General features: G+C 54.4%; 1 protein-coding gene across 1 annotated transcript; it reads right to left on the bottom strand.

Annotated features, from left to right (window-relative positions):
- Positions 1-249: 249 nt before the first annotated feature.
- On the bottom strand, positions 250-10,736 carry ARHGAP33 (Rho GTPase activating protein 33). Its single transcript, XM_081107889.1, has 18 exons — positions 10,614-10,736; positions 10,100-10,192; positions 9,393-9,515; positions 9,225-9,302; positions 9,075-9,141; positions 8,932-8,991; positions 8,697-8,849; positions 8,510-8,612; positions 7,220-7,364; positions 7,057-7,139; positions 6,866-6,973; positions 5,436-5,581; positions 4,649-4,802; positions 4,419-4,564; positions 4,267-4,341; positions 1,971-2,633; positions 1,490-1,878; positions 250-1,407 (listed from the first exon to the last, which is right to left on the bottom strand). The coding sequence occupies exons 2-18, from the start codon at positions 10,190-10,192 to the stop codon at positions 610-612; spliced, it is 3,384 nt and encodes a 1,127-aa protein (XP_080964015.1). The 5' UTR covers positions 10,614-10,736; the 3' UTR covers positions 250-609.
- Between the last annotated feature and the right edge of the window lie 5,071 nt (positions 10,737-15,807).

The following is a 15,807-nucleotide window of genomic DNA, read 5'->3' as shown; positions in this document are numbered from 1 at the left end:
CATGAACCAAGAGATTACCAGTTCCATTCCCAGTTGGGGTATATGCCCAGGTTGCAGGTTTGATTCCCAGAAGGGTGTGTGCAGGAGGCAGCCAACTGATAATGCTTCTCTCTCATCGATGTTTCTATCTCTCTATCCCCCTCCTTTCCTCTCTCTCTAAAATCAATAAATACATATTTAAACAAAAATGATAAAGCAGCCCATTGCCTCTTTGTTCACTGAGCCTAGTCCCAGCATGACACTAGCAGCCACATTTTCACCATTTTTATTCATTAATTTTGTCAGATGGTTTAGTGGGGCATGTGGGAGATGGGCAGGAGTTGTCCCCCAACCCCTGTGCATAGGTCAGGACATGCTGGGGGCTCCTGGAGGAAGAGGAAGGGCAGTGTGTCAGCCTAGCCCTCAGATTTGTGTGAGAGCCCCATGACAGAGGTTGGTGGGGGTGCCCTTAGTCCAGGGTAGGGAAGCCATACAGGTTAGGGATCCACATCAGAAGCAAGTTACAAAGTTAGAAACCTGGAGTAGGGGTCAGGAGCTCAAGAAAATACAAAACAAGGAATTGAGTTGGGCCAAGATCAGTGAGAAGGGAAGGAAGGTCTCTGCTCTGGTTCAGCAGTAACTTCGGGTCTGGCCCTCAGAGTGAAGGGACCAGCTGGGAGTGGGGTAAGGGGGTGGGGGACCAGCCCCCTCCCTTCCTTGGCCCCCATTCCTGTACAAGGACCCTCGGTGGTGCTTGCCCTGCCTCCCATAGGCTGGTGGAGCTGCCCTGTAGTACAGGAGAGGCTCAGGAGAGCCCCAGGCCCCAGGCACCCTGTGAGGGGTGTGAGGATCCCAGGGGGCCCTCTCTTTCTGGGGAAGATGGGGGGCTGTGGGGCCTGAATCTGAACGGCTATGGGGATGAGCAGGAGGGGAAGAGGAGCTGGAAGAGGTGGATGAGGGACCCCTGGGCCCTAGGGCTAGGTTGACATAGAGGGGTTCAGGCCGAGTGGGGCACCTGGCAGGGTGCTGAAGGGCTGAATAGCCCAGGTGGTTATGGGGAAAGCAGGAGGGGGGTGGTGGGTAGCTGAGTAGGAAGTCAGGGGACCTATGGAATGGTGGTGATTGGTCAAGCATGCCATATGAGGCATTGAGTCTATCTGGTGGCATGGAGCGAAAGGGACTCCAGGACTGGGTGGTGCCAGAGTAGGGGGACCCCTCACCCGCCTCAATCTCATAGTACAGGTTCTCTCCCCTGTCAAGTGGTGCAGGGGGACCCAAAGGGCTCCTCCAGACTGGGGTTGGGGAACTGGGCTGGAAGGATGAGGAGCCCAGGGGGTACAAGCCTGGTTTTGGGACCCCAAGAAAGGGTGGCAGGCACTCCTGGGGAGCTGAGGAGAAGCAGCCAGGGGTTCTCACGGAAGAAACAACCTGGAGGAGACAGAACATAGGAACTGGGACAATGTCTCTGGCACATCCCTGAAGCCCCACCCTTCCTGAGCTGGGCACTGACCTGGGCAGAGCTTCTGTGTCCCCTCCTTGAGATCCCCATGGGCCGCTGGCTCCTCACCAGGCTCCCAACACTTTGTTGCCGTGGTAGGGAGGGTGAGGGTCCTGGAGCCCAGGCATCAGGGTGGGCTAGGGAGGGGGCGGGTGGCCCACTCCCTGAGGTCCCAAGGGGCTCACCACCCACCTTCAGGGACAGTGAGCAGTAGAAAGGGGAGCGGGGAGCCGATGGGGTACTCCCATGCTCCTGTTGGCTCTGTCTCTGGGCCACCTGCTGAGCCTGCTCAGCCAGGGCCAGGGCCATGAGGCGTGCTGGGTTCTTGGGGGGTGGAGGTGGGGCCCCCCCAGGGCGCAGGAGGGACAGGGGTGGGGGCAGTGGTGAATCCATGACAGGTCCTATACAAAGAGGAATGGGAAGGGGTGTCAACCAGGTCTTGGATGCAGCCTCAGGGTCTGTGAGGGTGTTGGATGGGTTGAGTAGGACTCACCATGCTGTCGTTGGGCTTCCCCGGGACCAGGTAGTGCTAGGTTGCTGCTGACCTCCTGTTGACAGGTGTCACTCAGCTGGGCTTCAGCTCCATGTGGCAGCAGGGGGATGACATGGGGGCACAGGCCTGGGCTGGGGCTGAGTGCTGGTGTTGGGGTGAGTGAGGCAGGTGTTCCCCCAGCCCCAAGCAGCTCCAGAACAGCAGGTGGCACTGATACAGACAGGGGCTCTGAGATATCCAGGGCAGTGGACAAAGCAGGGCTGGTGGGCCCATGGGGCAAAAGGGCCTGGGAAGTTGCCCTGGGTGGGAAGGCAGAAGCAGAGGCTGGGGGGGCCGGGCTGGCAGGAGGTGCAGGGTCCCCTGGGGTAGGGCTGCTGCAGCGAAAGGTAAGGGGATCAAAGTCGAGCCCCCGGAGCCCCTCCAGGCAGTGAGGTGGGCTGAAGTCCAGATCATCACCATCATCTAGCCAGGCTGAGGTTCGGTGAGAGGGGGAACCGGAAAGTGCCCTGAGCCCAGCTGCTGAGGATGAGGAGGACTCAGAGGATGAGGAGGATGCAGAGGAGGACGAGGACAGGCTCTCACAGGAGCCCGCCGGTGCTGGACCCACAGGGAAAGCATCACTGCTAGAGTGGGGTCGCCGTAGCCTGCTCAGCCTCTGGAGGCCTGGGGGGGAGGAGGGGCAGTTAGGGGTCAGGGCTCAAAAGTTTACATACCCACACATTAGTGAGAACAGGGCACACAACCCAGGAGGCTGGGAAATAACATGCAGAGGCACTTCCCTGGGTAGGGCCACAACGGCTGTGAACCCAGGGAGAGCTGTTCAGACTCACAGTGACAAAGGAAATGAATGGCAAGTCCCTGGGGAGAACCATTCCAGACCCAAGGGCCAGAATAAAGTCTGACAACCCCACGGCTATGAGCATGAGACCAATAGGATCCCAAACCAGGCTGCTGGGAGTACAGGCTGGGGCGACCACGTTTGGAAAACAATTGGGCATTTTCTTGTTCAGTTGAACATGCATATACCCTAGAGCAGCGGTTCTCAACCTGTGGGTCGTGACCCCTTTGGGGGTCGAACGACCCTTTCACAGAGAGACCATCAGAAAACACATATATAATTACATATTGTTTTTGTGATTAATCACTATGCTTTAATTATGTTCAATTTGTAACAATGAAAATACATCCTACATATCAGATATTTACATGACGATTCATAACAGTAGTAAAATTAGTTATGAAGTAGCAACGAAAATAATTTTATGGTTGGGGGGTCACAAACATGAGGAACTGTATTAAAGGGTCGCAGCATTAGGAAGGTTGAGAACCACTGCCCTAGAGTATGTGTAGAGCTCTCTCAGGAGTGTGAGCATGGCAGGGAGCACCCATAGAGCCCCCAGATCCATCAGGAGTGTGATGGACAAGCAACTCCCGATGAAATATCCACATGGAACACTAAAGATCAGCAGGCAGGAGGGAGCCTGAGCTATACCTGGCAACACGATGGTATCTGTAATGCAGTGGTGAATGAAGTTAAGTTTTACATACAGCACTAAACCCCCTTTCTTATGATACCTTTAATTGACATTTTAAAATGACTAGAACTGCTCAATGTTTATGTATACATCTGTACGTGATAAAACCTTAAAACCAAGGATGACAGCCCTGGCCAGTGTTGCTAAGTGGTTAGAATTAAGCCCACTCACCAGAGAGTTCTGGGTTCAATTTCCAGTCAAGGGCATGTACCTGGGTTGCAGGTTCGATCCCCGGCCCTGGTCGGGGCATGTGCAGGAGGCAACCAATCAATGTGTCTCTCTCACATAGCTGTTTCTCTATCTCCTCTCTCTCTCACCCATCTTCCTCCCTTCTACTTGCTCTTAAAAGAAAAAAAGAAATCAACGGAAAAAATATCCTCCAGTCAGGATTAATAAACAAACAAAAAAATCAATGAGGATGATGACCATCTAATCTAGAGGATGCCTCTGGTGGATAGGCAGCAGGTAGGAGAGGGGAGGAGCTTGAAGATAAGGTAGTGGGGGTTCTTTTAGTTCTGGCCAGTGGGTACATGGGTGTTCATTATATTATTTATATTTTTTCAAAAGGAATGAATAAGACTGTTTGAAAGGACCCTGTATGGATGATTGATCACAGTGTGTTATGAACTAAGGGTGATGCTTTATCCAATTCATCATACCCAATGTCCAAATTAAAAACTATAAACCACCAAAACCCCCAAATTTGAAGTACAGCATTTGGAGACTCCACCCCACCACAGGCCAGGCCACCCTGAGCTCACCAGCCCCGCTGGCCTGAGATGACAGAGACTCCTCACTCTTGGCAGATCGGAGTGTGACTGTGTCAGGTCGGTTGCCTGCAAGGAGATTAGAAGGGTCACAGAGGCACTCCAGAGTGCCTCCCCCACACCATGCTGACTGCCCAACCTCTGACCTGGAGGCTGTGGTGGAGCACGCATCCCCCCCAGCCAGGGAAGAGGCTTCTTCCGGGGAATGCTGGGGCCGCGGCCCAGTGCAAAGAAAGTCTTCCAGCTGCTACCACCTGGCTTCCGCTGTTTCTGGCCTCTCTCCCCTTTCCTCCTGGAGTTTGGGTGAGACACAGGAGGCAGTCTGAGGAGCTGGGACCTCAAGGCTTACCCCTCCTCTCCCCTGCATCCCACTCACCTTTCCACAGGAGAGTCTGAAGCCTTGGGAGCTGTGGATTCATTGGGTGTCCCCAGTCGGCCCTGGGTTCGAGCCTGGGCTTCCTCCAGCGTCAACAGGCGAGTGGAGGGGCCACTGCCCACAAGGGACTTGGGCCTGGGAAGGAGGCAGCGGCCTGGGGAGTTGGGAAAGTGGGCAGCTGTCAGCCCAGAGAACATTCAAGGTAACAGGTAAAGCTAAGTGCTACTGCCCAAGCTCTGGCCCCAAAGCATAACCCCCACCCCGGCTGGCAAGGCAGGGAACCAGAGAGGATCAGGTGGGAATGGGTGGGCAGCAGGCAGGTGAGCAGGAATGAGGCAGAACCAGCTGATGAGGCAGCTCCCAGCAGCCAGCAAAGGCAGTGGCTCTGGCTTCAGTTACCTCGGGCCAGAGGGCCCTCCGATGTGCTGAATCCTGATTGGACTGGGGTCCCGGGCAGGGTGGGGAGTCTGGGTGGGGCCTGGGCAGGGTCAAGTCTGGGGACCTCCCACCTCCTCCCAGGTGGACCTCTGGCCCCAAGCACCCCCAGGAGCTACAAGGGGTGGAGGAAGAACGATGTCCAGGCCAAGAAGTGGGGATCCTGAGCGTAGGAGCTGAAATGAGAAGGGGAGGGAGGGGAGGGAGAGGCCGGGGCGGGGTCCTCAAGGAGCCAGGAAGGAGGTACAGCTTCAGTGGGTAGGGACAGGGCTAGGAGCCCTCCTGCCCTCCCACTGCAGTCCTGACAATGAGGAGGCAGTAGCCAGGACATCAGGAGATAGGACAAGCATACCTGCAGGGTCGAGGCCAGCAGAGGTGAAGGTGTCACTGAACAGGACATCCACATGGGTGAGCAGGAATTCCACCACCACTGACTGCACCCGCACCTCACGGAAGGCTGCTGCCCCACCCAGCCCCACTGACTCCAGCTCCATGGACCTGAATGGGAGAGGGAGAGGGAGGTCAGGTGCCTTGAGCCACAGCTGGAGGAGGGGGAGGGTTGTGACTAGGTTAGGTAGGGAGCTAATAGAAGCAAAGACTGTCATTCAACAGCTCTGATTTTATCAAATTGATCACATCTACAACTTGGTTCTCAACTTTTCCCCAGCTTGCTCCCTCACCACCTTCCCCATCTCAGTCAATGCAGTCCTTCAGTGGTTCAGGCAAGACACCTTGGAATCGTCCTTGACTTCACTCTTTCTCTCACACCCACATCCAATCTGCCCCAAAACTTTGTGTGTTCCCCCCACAAAATCTGTCCAGAATCTAAACTAGTCTCCCACTCTACTGCCCCACCCTCCATCCTCTCCCTCCTGGCTGTCACAGCCACCTTCTTCCTTGGCCCCTGGTCCCACCCCACCCCCAGTCTGCTTCTCATGCACAGCTGGAGGGAGCTATGAACACCTCCTGGCACCTCACGCCTGGTGAAAGCAAAGTCCTCATATGACTCACAACCTGTAAGCCACCCCTCCTCTATCTGGGTCCCCATCACCTACCTGCTCTCATCATCTCCCTCAGTCCCTTACTCAATCACTCCCTCAGTTCCAGACACAACGGGCTCCCTACTGTTCCTCCTGACCCAGCCTCAGGACCACTGCACTTACTGTTCCTTCTGCCTGGTTTGCTCTTCCCCAGATAGCTCACCTTCTACAGTTCTTGACTCAAATGTTACCTTCTCAGTGGAGTCTTCCCCATCTACCTTATTTAAAATTGTAAACTTTCTCTGTATTTCAGGTCTATCTGTGTTTCTTTCCCCCCATAGTTCTTACACCCACCACGTATTTTATTTAGGACAGAGAGCTTGCCCGTCTCGGTCACCATCAAATTTGAGACTTTCTGTGCTGCTGGCTATTGAAGACTTTTTACTGAAGCCTTCCCTAACACTCTACACATCCCAAAATGCCATGACCCTGTGCATGCCCCTCCCTGCGTTGTAATCTTTATCCTTGTCACTCACTGCTATCAGACCATTCTCTGTGTTTTCTTGTTACTAGTTCATTGTCCACCTCCCCAGGAGCACAGGATCTTGCTCACTACTCCATCCCCAGTGCTGAGAACAGGGGCTGGCACACTGGAGATATTTAATAAATTCATGTTGAATGAAATGAACAAGAGAATCAAAAGTTGGGTGAATTCCTAGGGTAGGTATAGAAGTAGGGGGAGACTGGGGCTCAGCCCCTGGGAGGGAACTGTGGGTGACAGGCTGGTGAGCTGCCAGCTTACCGTAGCAGGTTGGGCGCCCAGACAATGGCCAGGTTGCGGGCATGCATGCTGGTATTGGCACTGTGTCTTGCCATGCGGGCCAAGTGCCTCAGCAGATACTCCAGGGTCCTGGGGTGGGAGTGGAGGGGGACACCTGAGCCTCAACTCCCTTGTGAGCCCACCATAGCCCTTCCCTACCCCTCCTGGTTTACCTATAGTGTGGCGGGGGCAGTTGTTGGATGACGTCATGGACACGCACCAGGCGTTCGTCCTCCCCAGGTACTGACATGGCCTCCTGAGATTGTGCACAGGCATGATGGGGACTGGGCCCAATGCATCCCAGCACCCTCCAACCTCACTATCTCCTTTACTCACACTGAACTTCCCGTAGAGCTGATATGTGAGCAGAGGGTTGGGCAGCTCTCGGAAGTAGAGCTTGCAGAGAGAAGACACACTGTGAATGTCCTGTAGGAAGGTGGGGCCAGACAGTTCAGGGATCCTCTCACTGTCAAACTCATGCCTAAGGCCACCAGGTCGAAGAAAAGAAAGACTCGTGTCAGAGCTGGCCCGCCTGGCTGTGCACCCCATACCCACACTGTCCACAGATGGATGCAACCCTCTTCCCGCACTGTGTTCCTCAAAGGACAGAGACTTACTTCCTCTGCCCCAAGGACAGGGGCGCTCTTTTACAGAGGACACTGACGCTCTGGTGGGAGGTGTCCCTCCTGCAGCTACCCAATGCTATTGGATTCCAAAGCACGACCCTGCTACTGCTACTTCCACCACCTTATGCCATTCTCCTGACTTCAAGAGGGTCACTGGAAAACTGGCTGAAATCCCAGTAGCCCCTCCTCACAATTGTCTGGTTGTCTCACTGCTTGAGGGGAAAAGCTCAGTGCACATGAACTCATGCTGCACCTCACACCTCGGGGCTCTATACTCTCACTTCAGGGCCTCCTGTCAGTCTCAACACTTGTGCCTCACTCCTTCCCACCTCATGTCTCCTCAGTTCAGAACCCTCCAGTGTAAAAGCCAAAATCCAAACAGTTGTTAAAAAGGCCTTGCACACTCGGCCCCTAATTACTTCTCAGACATCATCTCCGGCTACTTTGCCTTTTGGACTGCCTGTTCCCTCCACCATGAATGCTTTTCCCAGAATATCCACATGGCTCGCTCCCTCCCTCCCATCCTCCAAAAGGAGCTCCCCTCCAAGAGGCCTTCACTGCCCACCCTATTTAACACTGCAATATCCCTCCCAGATTTATTATGATTCTCCTTACCCCCATCTCTTGTTCTCCATAGCACTTGTCACCTACTAGTAAACTCTCTCATTTCCTTGTTTGTCTCTACCTCTAGCATGTGAGGGTGGGAATCTCTGATTATCTCATTGATCATTGTGTCCCCAGTGCCTAGTGTTTGGCATGTAGCAAGTACTCAATGAAGGTTATCTCTCTACTTCCAACACTCATTCTGCTCTCACCTTTCAGGCCTCAGCTGGAGTCACTTCCTCAAAGAAGCCCTCCCTGTCCACAGCCCTGATCCAACCCCATTAGATGTCCTCCCAACTCCCAAGAACTCTTGTCACCAGCACATGGCACAGGGCCTAGACTAGAGATGATGTTCAGTAAGTGTTTGTGGAGGGAAGGGTTGGTGGAGGGCCCTCACCGTAGCCTCTGGATATTGGATGACACGCCTGAGAGTCGGTAGATTCCATCCACCACCCCATGGGCCTCAATAAACTCAGAGCAACAGCGAAGCACCTGGGGCACTGGGAGAAAGCAGTGAGGTCAGGGATGGGCAGGTCAAATCCTGGGTAAGAGGGGTGGGCTAGGCAGATGGGCCCGGACCTCACCGTCCTGGCCTGAGTTACTGAGGTGCTCTCCAAGGTCACAGCCAAACACCCTCTGCCGTAGGATACCCCGTTGTCGCAGCCGCTGCCGAGAAGGGCGGGAGCGCATGAAGGTGCGAAGGAGGCCAGCCAGCTTCCCCCGTGGCCGGGGCACAGCTGTGAGAGTAAGGCAGGCCATACAGGGTCAGTGCAGTTACCAGTCTGATATGAAGGAGGCATAGCCTCTTATTTCCATTACCTGAGGTCAAAGAGGAGACACCCTGGGGAGCTGGAACACCACAAAGGAGACCATCGGCATCTGTGGGGTGAACAGTGGGTGGGAAGGATGGACAGCAGGCAAAGGATGCAGGAAGGATTCCCCACTTTGCTGCCGGCACTTACCCCCCTTGAGTCCTGGACAGGGCCGCTCTGTGAATAGCTCCACACACTCGCTGGGGAAGAAACCGACCTGAGGAGGGTTCAGGGTCAGTGCCTGGGCCACCCTAGCTAGCACAGTGCCCTAGCCACCAGTCTACCCCAACCCAGGCTCACCTGGAAGCCTCGCTTGCCCCGCCACCAGCTCCGATCCTCTGTGGGTGGCATGTCAATCACGGAGACAATGTCTCCCACCTAGGAGTGGGCAGATGAGATGAGGGAGGGTCAGAAGTGGCCGGAAGAGGGGAGTCCAGATGGAGTCTGCCCAGCCCCCCACAGCCTCACCTCGAAGGACAGCTCGTCTGGTGCCTGAGCTGTGTACCGTTTCACCACATGGGCAGCAGCCACCGCGGGGATATTGAGGGAGGCCTCCTCACTGAGGAGCAGTCGCCTGCCATGGTTGTCCAACTGAGGTGGAGGGTGAATGTGGCAGGGAGAGGCCAGAAGGTAATAAATAATTAAGGCAGAGAAGGTTCTTCCAGGCCCAGTGGAGGCCACTACTTGCTCCTCATCTAAGGGCACCAATCACTCAGAGCTATTGATCAAACACCTAAATTCATGCCCCTTCTAAAACAAGGCCCCTTCCTTCCTCTCACATGCCTCAGGATTGCTCTACCCTGAAGTCCTCCTGATATACCCCTACACCCTCTCCATCCACAGCAGACACTGCACATCTGCTCTCTGAAAGCTGCTGGCTTAAGTCACTCTTAGCCAGGCATTCTTCTGTGAGTTACAGCCAAACCTATACGACATACCTTGAAATTCTCATGTCCCCACAGCCCAACCCCTGCTAACACACACACACACACACACACACACACACACACACACACTCATTCTAACAGACATACACCCAAACAGACACTGAAATGCCAGTGACTCCTCCTGTCTGGCTCATTTCCTTCCTGTGCCCACACACACTCCCAGGCTGGTTCTCACTCTTCAGACATGCCTCACTCATTCCCAACTTCAAGCCCCGTTGCCCGGCCCACCTCCATCCAGGTGAGCACAGGCCCACAGTTGAGGTTACTGTCCACCAGTCCTGACAGGGTCTCCAGGTATTGCAGCAGCAGCGGCACCAGCATCTGTGGTCAGATTGTCAGGGTGGGCTCTTGTGAGGAGACACCCGAGAGAGCCCATTGCCCTTCTATACTGCCTTAGCTTGCCTCTAAGCAGGACAGAAATTCAACCTCAAAGAATGGGTGCCACTCTACTGTTAGGTACTAAAATATTGTCATGGTAGTTGGTAAACAGGCTACGTCAAGCTCCTGTGTGCTTCCATTGGTCTGGCCATATTGATCCTCCCATGGAACTCTTTATGATCCTAAAATTAAGAGGGCCTCCAGAACCCTGTTTCAGTCCTATGGTCTCTCCATTCTGATTGGTTGGGACTCAGGCCATACTTGTGATTAAGTATTTATCAATCCCTCCTGCCTTGATGGTTTCACACAGCGATGATGAGGACACACCATGGCTGAGGCAGGGATGGGATAACAAGAAGTTTACCTGGGCAGCCCTGGCACCCTCTGGGGGTGGGGGGAGCTCTGGGAGACAGGAAAATCTCCGGTCAAATATGCACCGGTGGAGGTGGGTATCCAGGGAACGGAAGTCATCGTAACTGCGGAGAACTGGCCAAGAACGGCCCTGTGGGAGGGTGAGGGACAAAAAGGAGCAATGGTCCCATTTCACTGAGCTGACGACCATGGCAACCAGTCCGACAGGCCAGATGAGAGGCAGGGTGGCCTTACCTGACAGGTCACCTGCACCCCAAACACCAGCTCATTCTCCCCAGAGAAGCTAGAGCCATCACGCTCTGGAGACAGTAGGAGCTGTAGAGGGAAAGAAAAGCCCAGGAAAGAAATGCTCACTTTTGTTCCTGTCCTAACCTCTCCAGGCTGGCACTATCTAGGGATGGGGCTGTGCTCCCCTAGTGATGCCTCAATCAGAGTACAGGGTCCTGGCACAGAGCACACACCTAACAAAAAGTTGCTGCAGAATGAATAAAGGAACAAACAATGAGTGAGGAACAGCTCTCCCTTCCCACCCTGCAACTCCTGCCACTGACTTCTCGGATGGGTAGAGCAGCCAGTCCCAGGGACAGATCTCAGGGGTAGGGTGGCTAACATTGCTTCATGGTTGGGTGGGATCTCATCTTCCCACCTGGGTGAAACCCCTCATACCTGAATGTGGCCAAAGTCGACATTCTCATAGTGGAAATGCGCACAGTCAGCCAGCCGGGGAAAGGGACCGCGAGGAGCCGAGAGCCTGGAAGACAGGGGACACATCACTAGTGGCTTCTGTGCGTGGCCCCTCCTAAGCTGGGCCTCTCCCACACCTCTCACCTCTTCCCAGGCTTCTCCTTCACACTGGGACCCCCAGTGGGGGGCAAGGGCTGCACTGAGCCCTCCCCTGGGCCATCCAGGCTGTCAGTGCTACGGGCCTGTAGAGCAGAAAGAAGAATCAGAGGCCCCCAGAGATGGGAACAGAGACAACAGGAGCATTGTTATCTGCCACCTTGAGCCTAGAGGCCTGAATCACTCCATACACTGCCCTGAGCACGGAGTAGCAGAGGAGGTCAGGGGGAGGTGAAGACCAGATGAGGATAGTTCTTCATCTTCCTATGTGGTCTGGGGTGGGCGGGCTGGAAGAGGAGGGGCCCAGGGTGAGGCAGGAAGAAAGAAGGCTGGTACCATGTCTTTGGATTTAAACTCCTCCTGTAGCCCCTGCAGAATATAGTCATCTTCCAGTTGTGCCTCTCCACACCTCTCATCACTGTCTGGACAACCACAGCTCCCAGTTTATCAGTCTTCCTGCTTCCAACCTCTCCCCTCCTACCAGCATCTCCACAGCAAGCACCAGTATAATTTTCACACAACACACATCTGCCTCTGTCTCTCCATAGGTCATGGACCTTCAAGGGCTCCCTGTTGTCTTCAAGATAATTCTCTGGTCTGTTTACCTCTCCGCCCTTATCTCTTCCCACTGCCTCCACTCTCAGACCTCTCAAATTTCTGAGAGCCCAACAAAAGCACCGACTTCTCGTTTTCTTCTAGGCCTTTGCAGAGGCTGTCCCCACTGCGTGGAACACCTTCCCCATTCTTTCACTAGGTTCACTCTTCCTCATCTCTCACATCTCAGCTCTTCATGTTTCCTGCTCAGTTCTCCCTGACCCTTCAGGCTGTATCAGTCACCTCTCTGGACTCTCCCATCCCCTGAAGTTCCTCCATCCTAGCTTGAGGACTCTGCCTGGTTTTCCCCATCATAGCCCTGAGCACTCTGAGACGTCACTATCTGGCGACAAGTCCATCTCCCACACTGGACTGTGACCTCCCAGCTAGCTCCCCAGCATTCCCCAGCAGAGGGGGGCACAGAATTGGTGCCTGATTCCTCGCTGGGTCCCCATGCCCAATTTCAGCCCAGCTGCCAGCAGGGACCGGATAAAATCCGATGAATTAACCAGCTGTCAGATGGGGATTTCCCAAACTGGCTCTAGCTTCTCCCTCCTTCATCTCCCTGCAACCCCAAGTTCAACCTTGGGTCTCCCCCTCGGATCTGTCCCCCTCCAACCCATGAAACCCCCCAAGGCAGGACGGGTCCTGACTTTCTCTGTGTCTAGAGCATGGGCTTGCAGAGGTCTCAGTGAATATCTGTTAAGTGAGGGAATGAGGGAATGGATGAATGAGCAGGAGCAGCGGGTGGAAGAGGGAGCCGGTAGGGGAGGGAGGATGAGGACAAGATGGAGAGGACCCAAGGATCGTGCTGGGGTTGGAGTGGAGTAAGTAGGAGGGGGGCAGCTGGAAAGGATGAGGTTCAGGCTGATGGGAGCGGAGGAGGTTTGGTTGAGTGGGCCTGGGATGGGGAGAAAATGATGAGAAAGAGAATAAAAGGGTTAGGCTGAGGATGGAGCTGAGTGGGGGTGGGGCTCGAGATTGGAAAAGTGGCTGGTGGGCGGAGGGGGAGGGAGGCCCGGTCGGGTGGAGGTTGGGACGAGGACAATGAAGGCGGCGCGGGTGTGGGGGGCTGGTGAGGAGCCCGGGGAGCTTCCGCAGGCCCCCGCGGGGGCCGCTCGGGGGCCGCCGGATCCTTCCCGGGACCAGCCCCTCCTCCTCCCAAGTCTGAGCCCTCGGCCGCAAACACCCATCCCGGCCGCGGAAGGAGATGCACGCTGAGAGGGCGGGGCCGGGTGAGGGCTCGGACCGAGCCGGGCTGGGGACCAGAGGACCAGAGACGAGGGGTGAGGGGCGGCGCGGGCCCCGGGCTCGGGCGGGGCCGGGGGCGGGGCGCGCGGGGCCGGGCCGTGCATGGACAGACTGCCACGCGGATGGTCTTACGGCCGCGTAGGCCCCTCACCACCATGGTCGCGTGGCCTCCTCAGGCGCTGGCCGCGCTAGACCCCTCCATCGTCGTCCTCGTCGCCGAAGCCGCCGCCATAGCGACACAAAGGGGAGGGCGCGAGCCGCGCGCGGGCGACTGTAGTCTCCGCCTCTAGCCGCTCAGCCGCTGGCCCCACGGGGGCGGGCACAGCGGGGGCGCGGCGCCGCTTCCCATTGGCTCCACCCTCGGCCTAGGACGCCCCACCCACCTGGCGGCTTTTCATTGGCTTCGGCTTGAGCACCATTCCCGGCTGGGTCTCTTCGGCCCCGCCCCGAAGAGTTTGACAGCGCCACGCCCAGGACCTCTTTCATTGGCCGTCGTCCCCCGAGACACCCGCCAGGTTCTTTACGCTTTGCTTTTTCTAACGCTAAGCAAGGGCCTCCCCTCAGTCTACTCTCAGTGACCGCTCCTCTGACACTCATAACTGGATTCTCCCGTGGGCTCAGGGCTTTTCTCCATCCGCAAGCAGCTTTTCAAAGTTCCAATCCTCTAAGCCACACCTTGTCTGTCCTGACCCCAACCCTGTCTTCAATATACTGAGGACATTCGCCTATGGGCATTTTCCACGGACTCAAATGCCCTGCCTGGGACATAACTCTAGGCACTCTGCGACTTGGCTCTACCCACTGGATATTTCCTTGCCTTCTCTACTGTTTTTTACAGGTCAGCCTCCAGCCTTGAATCCTTTTTCCTAGGAGTAAGTTTAGCCCAAAATGCCAGAACATGGCCATGCCTCCCAAAAAGCCAATCCCAATCTTTCCCGCTGCTGACGAGCCAGATTCAGAAAACACTAACACCCTTTCCAAGAGAACTCTCATTGGTCATGCCTTCAACAAGGCTTTCACCTCAGAAGGTTCATCCTTGACCCACCTACTCATTCATTCAAAAAACTCCTACCACTTATTTAATTTGTGGACACATCAGTAAACAAAACAGGAAAATGTACCCTGCCCACATGGAACTAAAAAACTAGTGGGAGAAAACAGTGAACAAATAAATATTTAAAAATAAAGAATATTAGAAGGTGATAAGTTCTATGGATAAAAAGTAAGCAGGACCCAGCTAGTGTGGCTCAGTGGTCATGGTTTAATTCCTGGCCAGGGCACATGCCCGGGTTGTGATCCCCAGTATGGGGCGTACACGAGGCAGCCGATCAATGATTCACTCTCATTATTGATGTTTCTATCTCTCTTTCCCTCTCTCTTCCTCTCTAAAATCAATAAAAAAAAAAATTTTCAATTAAGCAGGGATTGGGGGGAGTACTGGAGGAGGGGTCAATTTACAGTTACTCACTTCAATTTATTAAATTTGCAGACCTCACTCTCATCACAGATACCTCCCATGTGATGTTCCCTCTACCTGGAGTAATCCTCTTTTCCCACTCAACCTCTGTGGTGGTTGCAAATCCTTTGGCACTTCTCTCATGAAAAGGTAGAAAGTACATCCCCTCCCCTTTGAATCTGGGCAGATTTGTGGCAACTTCAACTAATAGAGATTGTGACTTCCACCCTGGCCAGCAATGCTAAGTGGTTAGAGCATCAGCCCACTTACCAGAGGGTCACAGGTTCAATTCCTGGTCAAGGGCACGTACCTATATTGCAGGTCCCATCCCCACCCCCAGTCCGTGTGCGTGTGGGAGGCAACCAATCAATGTGTCTGTCACATGGATGTTTCTCTCTCCCCCTCTACACCCTCCCTTCACTCTCTCTAAAATTAATGCGGGGGGTGGGGGTGGGGGGAAGAATTCCTACTCCTTGGGTAATGATTTAAAAAAATTATAAAAATAGAGAGATAATGTGACTTCCAAGGTTAGGTAGTAAGAGGCAATGCAGCTTCCTCCTTGTCTACTGGAATGACTAGCTCTAGGTGTGTTGAGGCATGTGAGAAACGTGGTTATGCTGAGGTAGTCATGTTCTGAGGAAGCCCAAGCCACATGGAAATCATGTGTAGTTTCTATAGTCTATAGTTCCAGCTCATCATGTGAGCCCTGGTGCCAGATTGTTTTATGCCACTAAATTTTGGGGGTGATTTGTAACCCAGCAATAGTAATTAAAATAGCCCTCTGTCAACTAGTTAATGTCTGCCTGTCACAGCTTAAATCTAATTTCTCAGGAATCCTTCTAGGCTTTACTCACCCTCCAACTGGATCAGGTTCTTCTACTATAAACATCTTTTATTTTTTCATATCTAAACATATATTTCCTTCCTGTTGGTTTAATTTAAATGTATGGTTTGTTCAAAAAGGCTGTAGCCCTGGCTGGTTTGGCTCAGTGGATAGAGCGTCGGCCTGCAGACTGAGGGGTCCCAGGTTCGATTCTGGTCAAGG

This window comes from Myotis nattereri (genome assembly GCF_964212035.1).
Source record: "Myotis nattereri genome assembly, chromosome: 15".
In the NCBI taxonomy this organism is placed as follows: domain Eukaryota; kingdom Metazoa; phylum Chordata; class Mammalia; order Chiroptera; family Vespertilionidae; genus Myotis; species Myotis nattereri.
The sequence above is the reverse complement of the archived record's forward strand: the minus strand, read 5'-3'. Positions and strand labels throughout refer to the sequence as shown.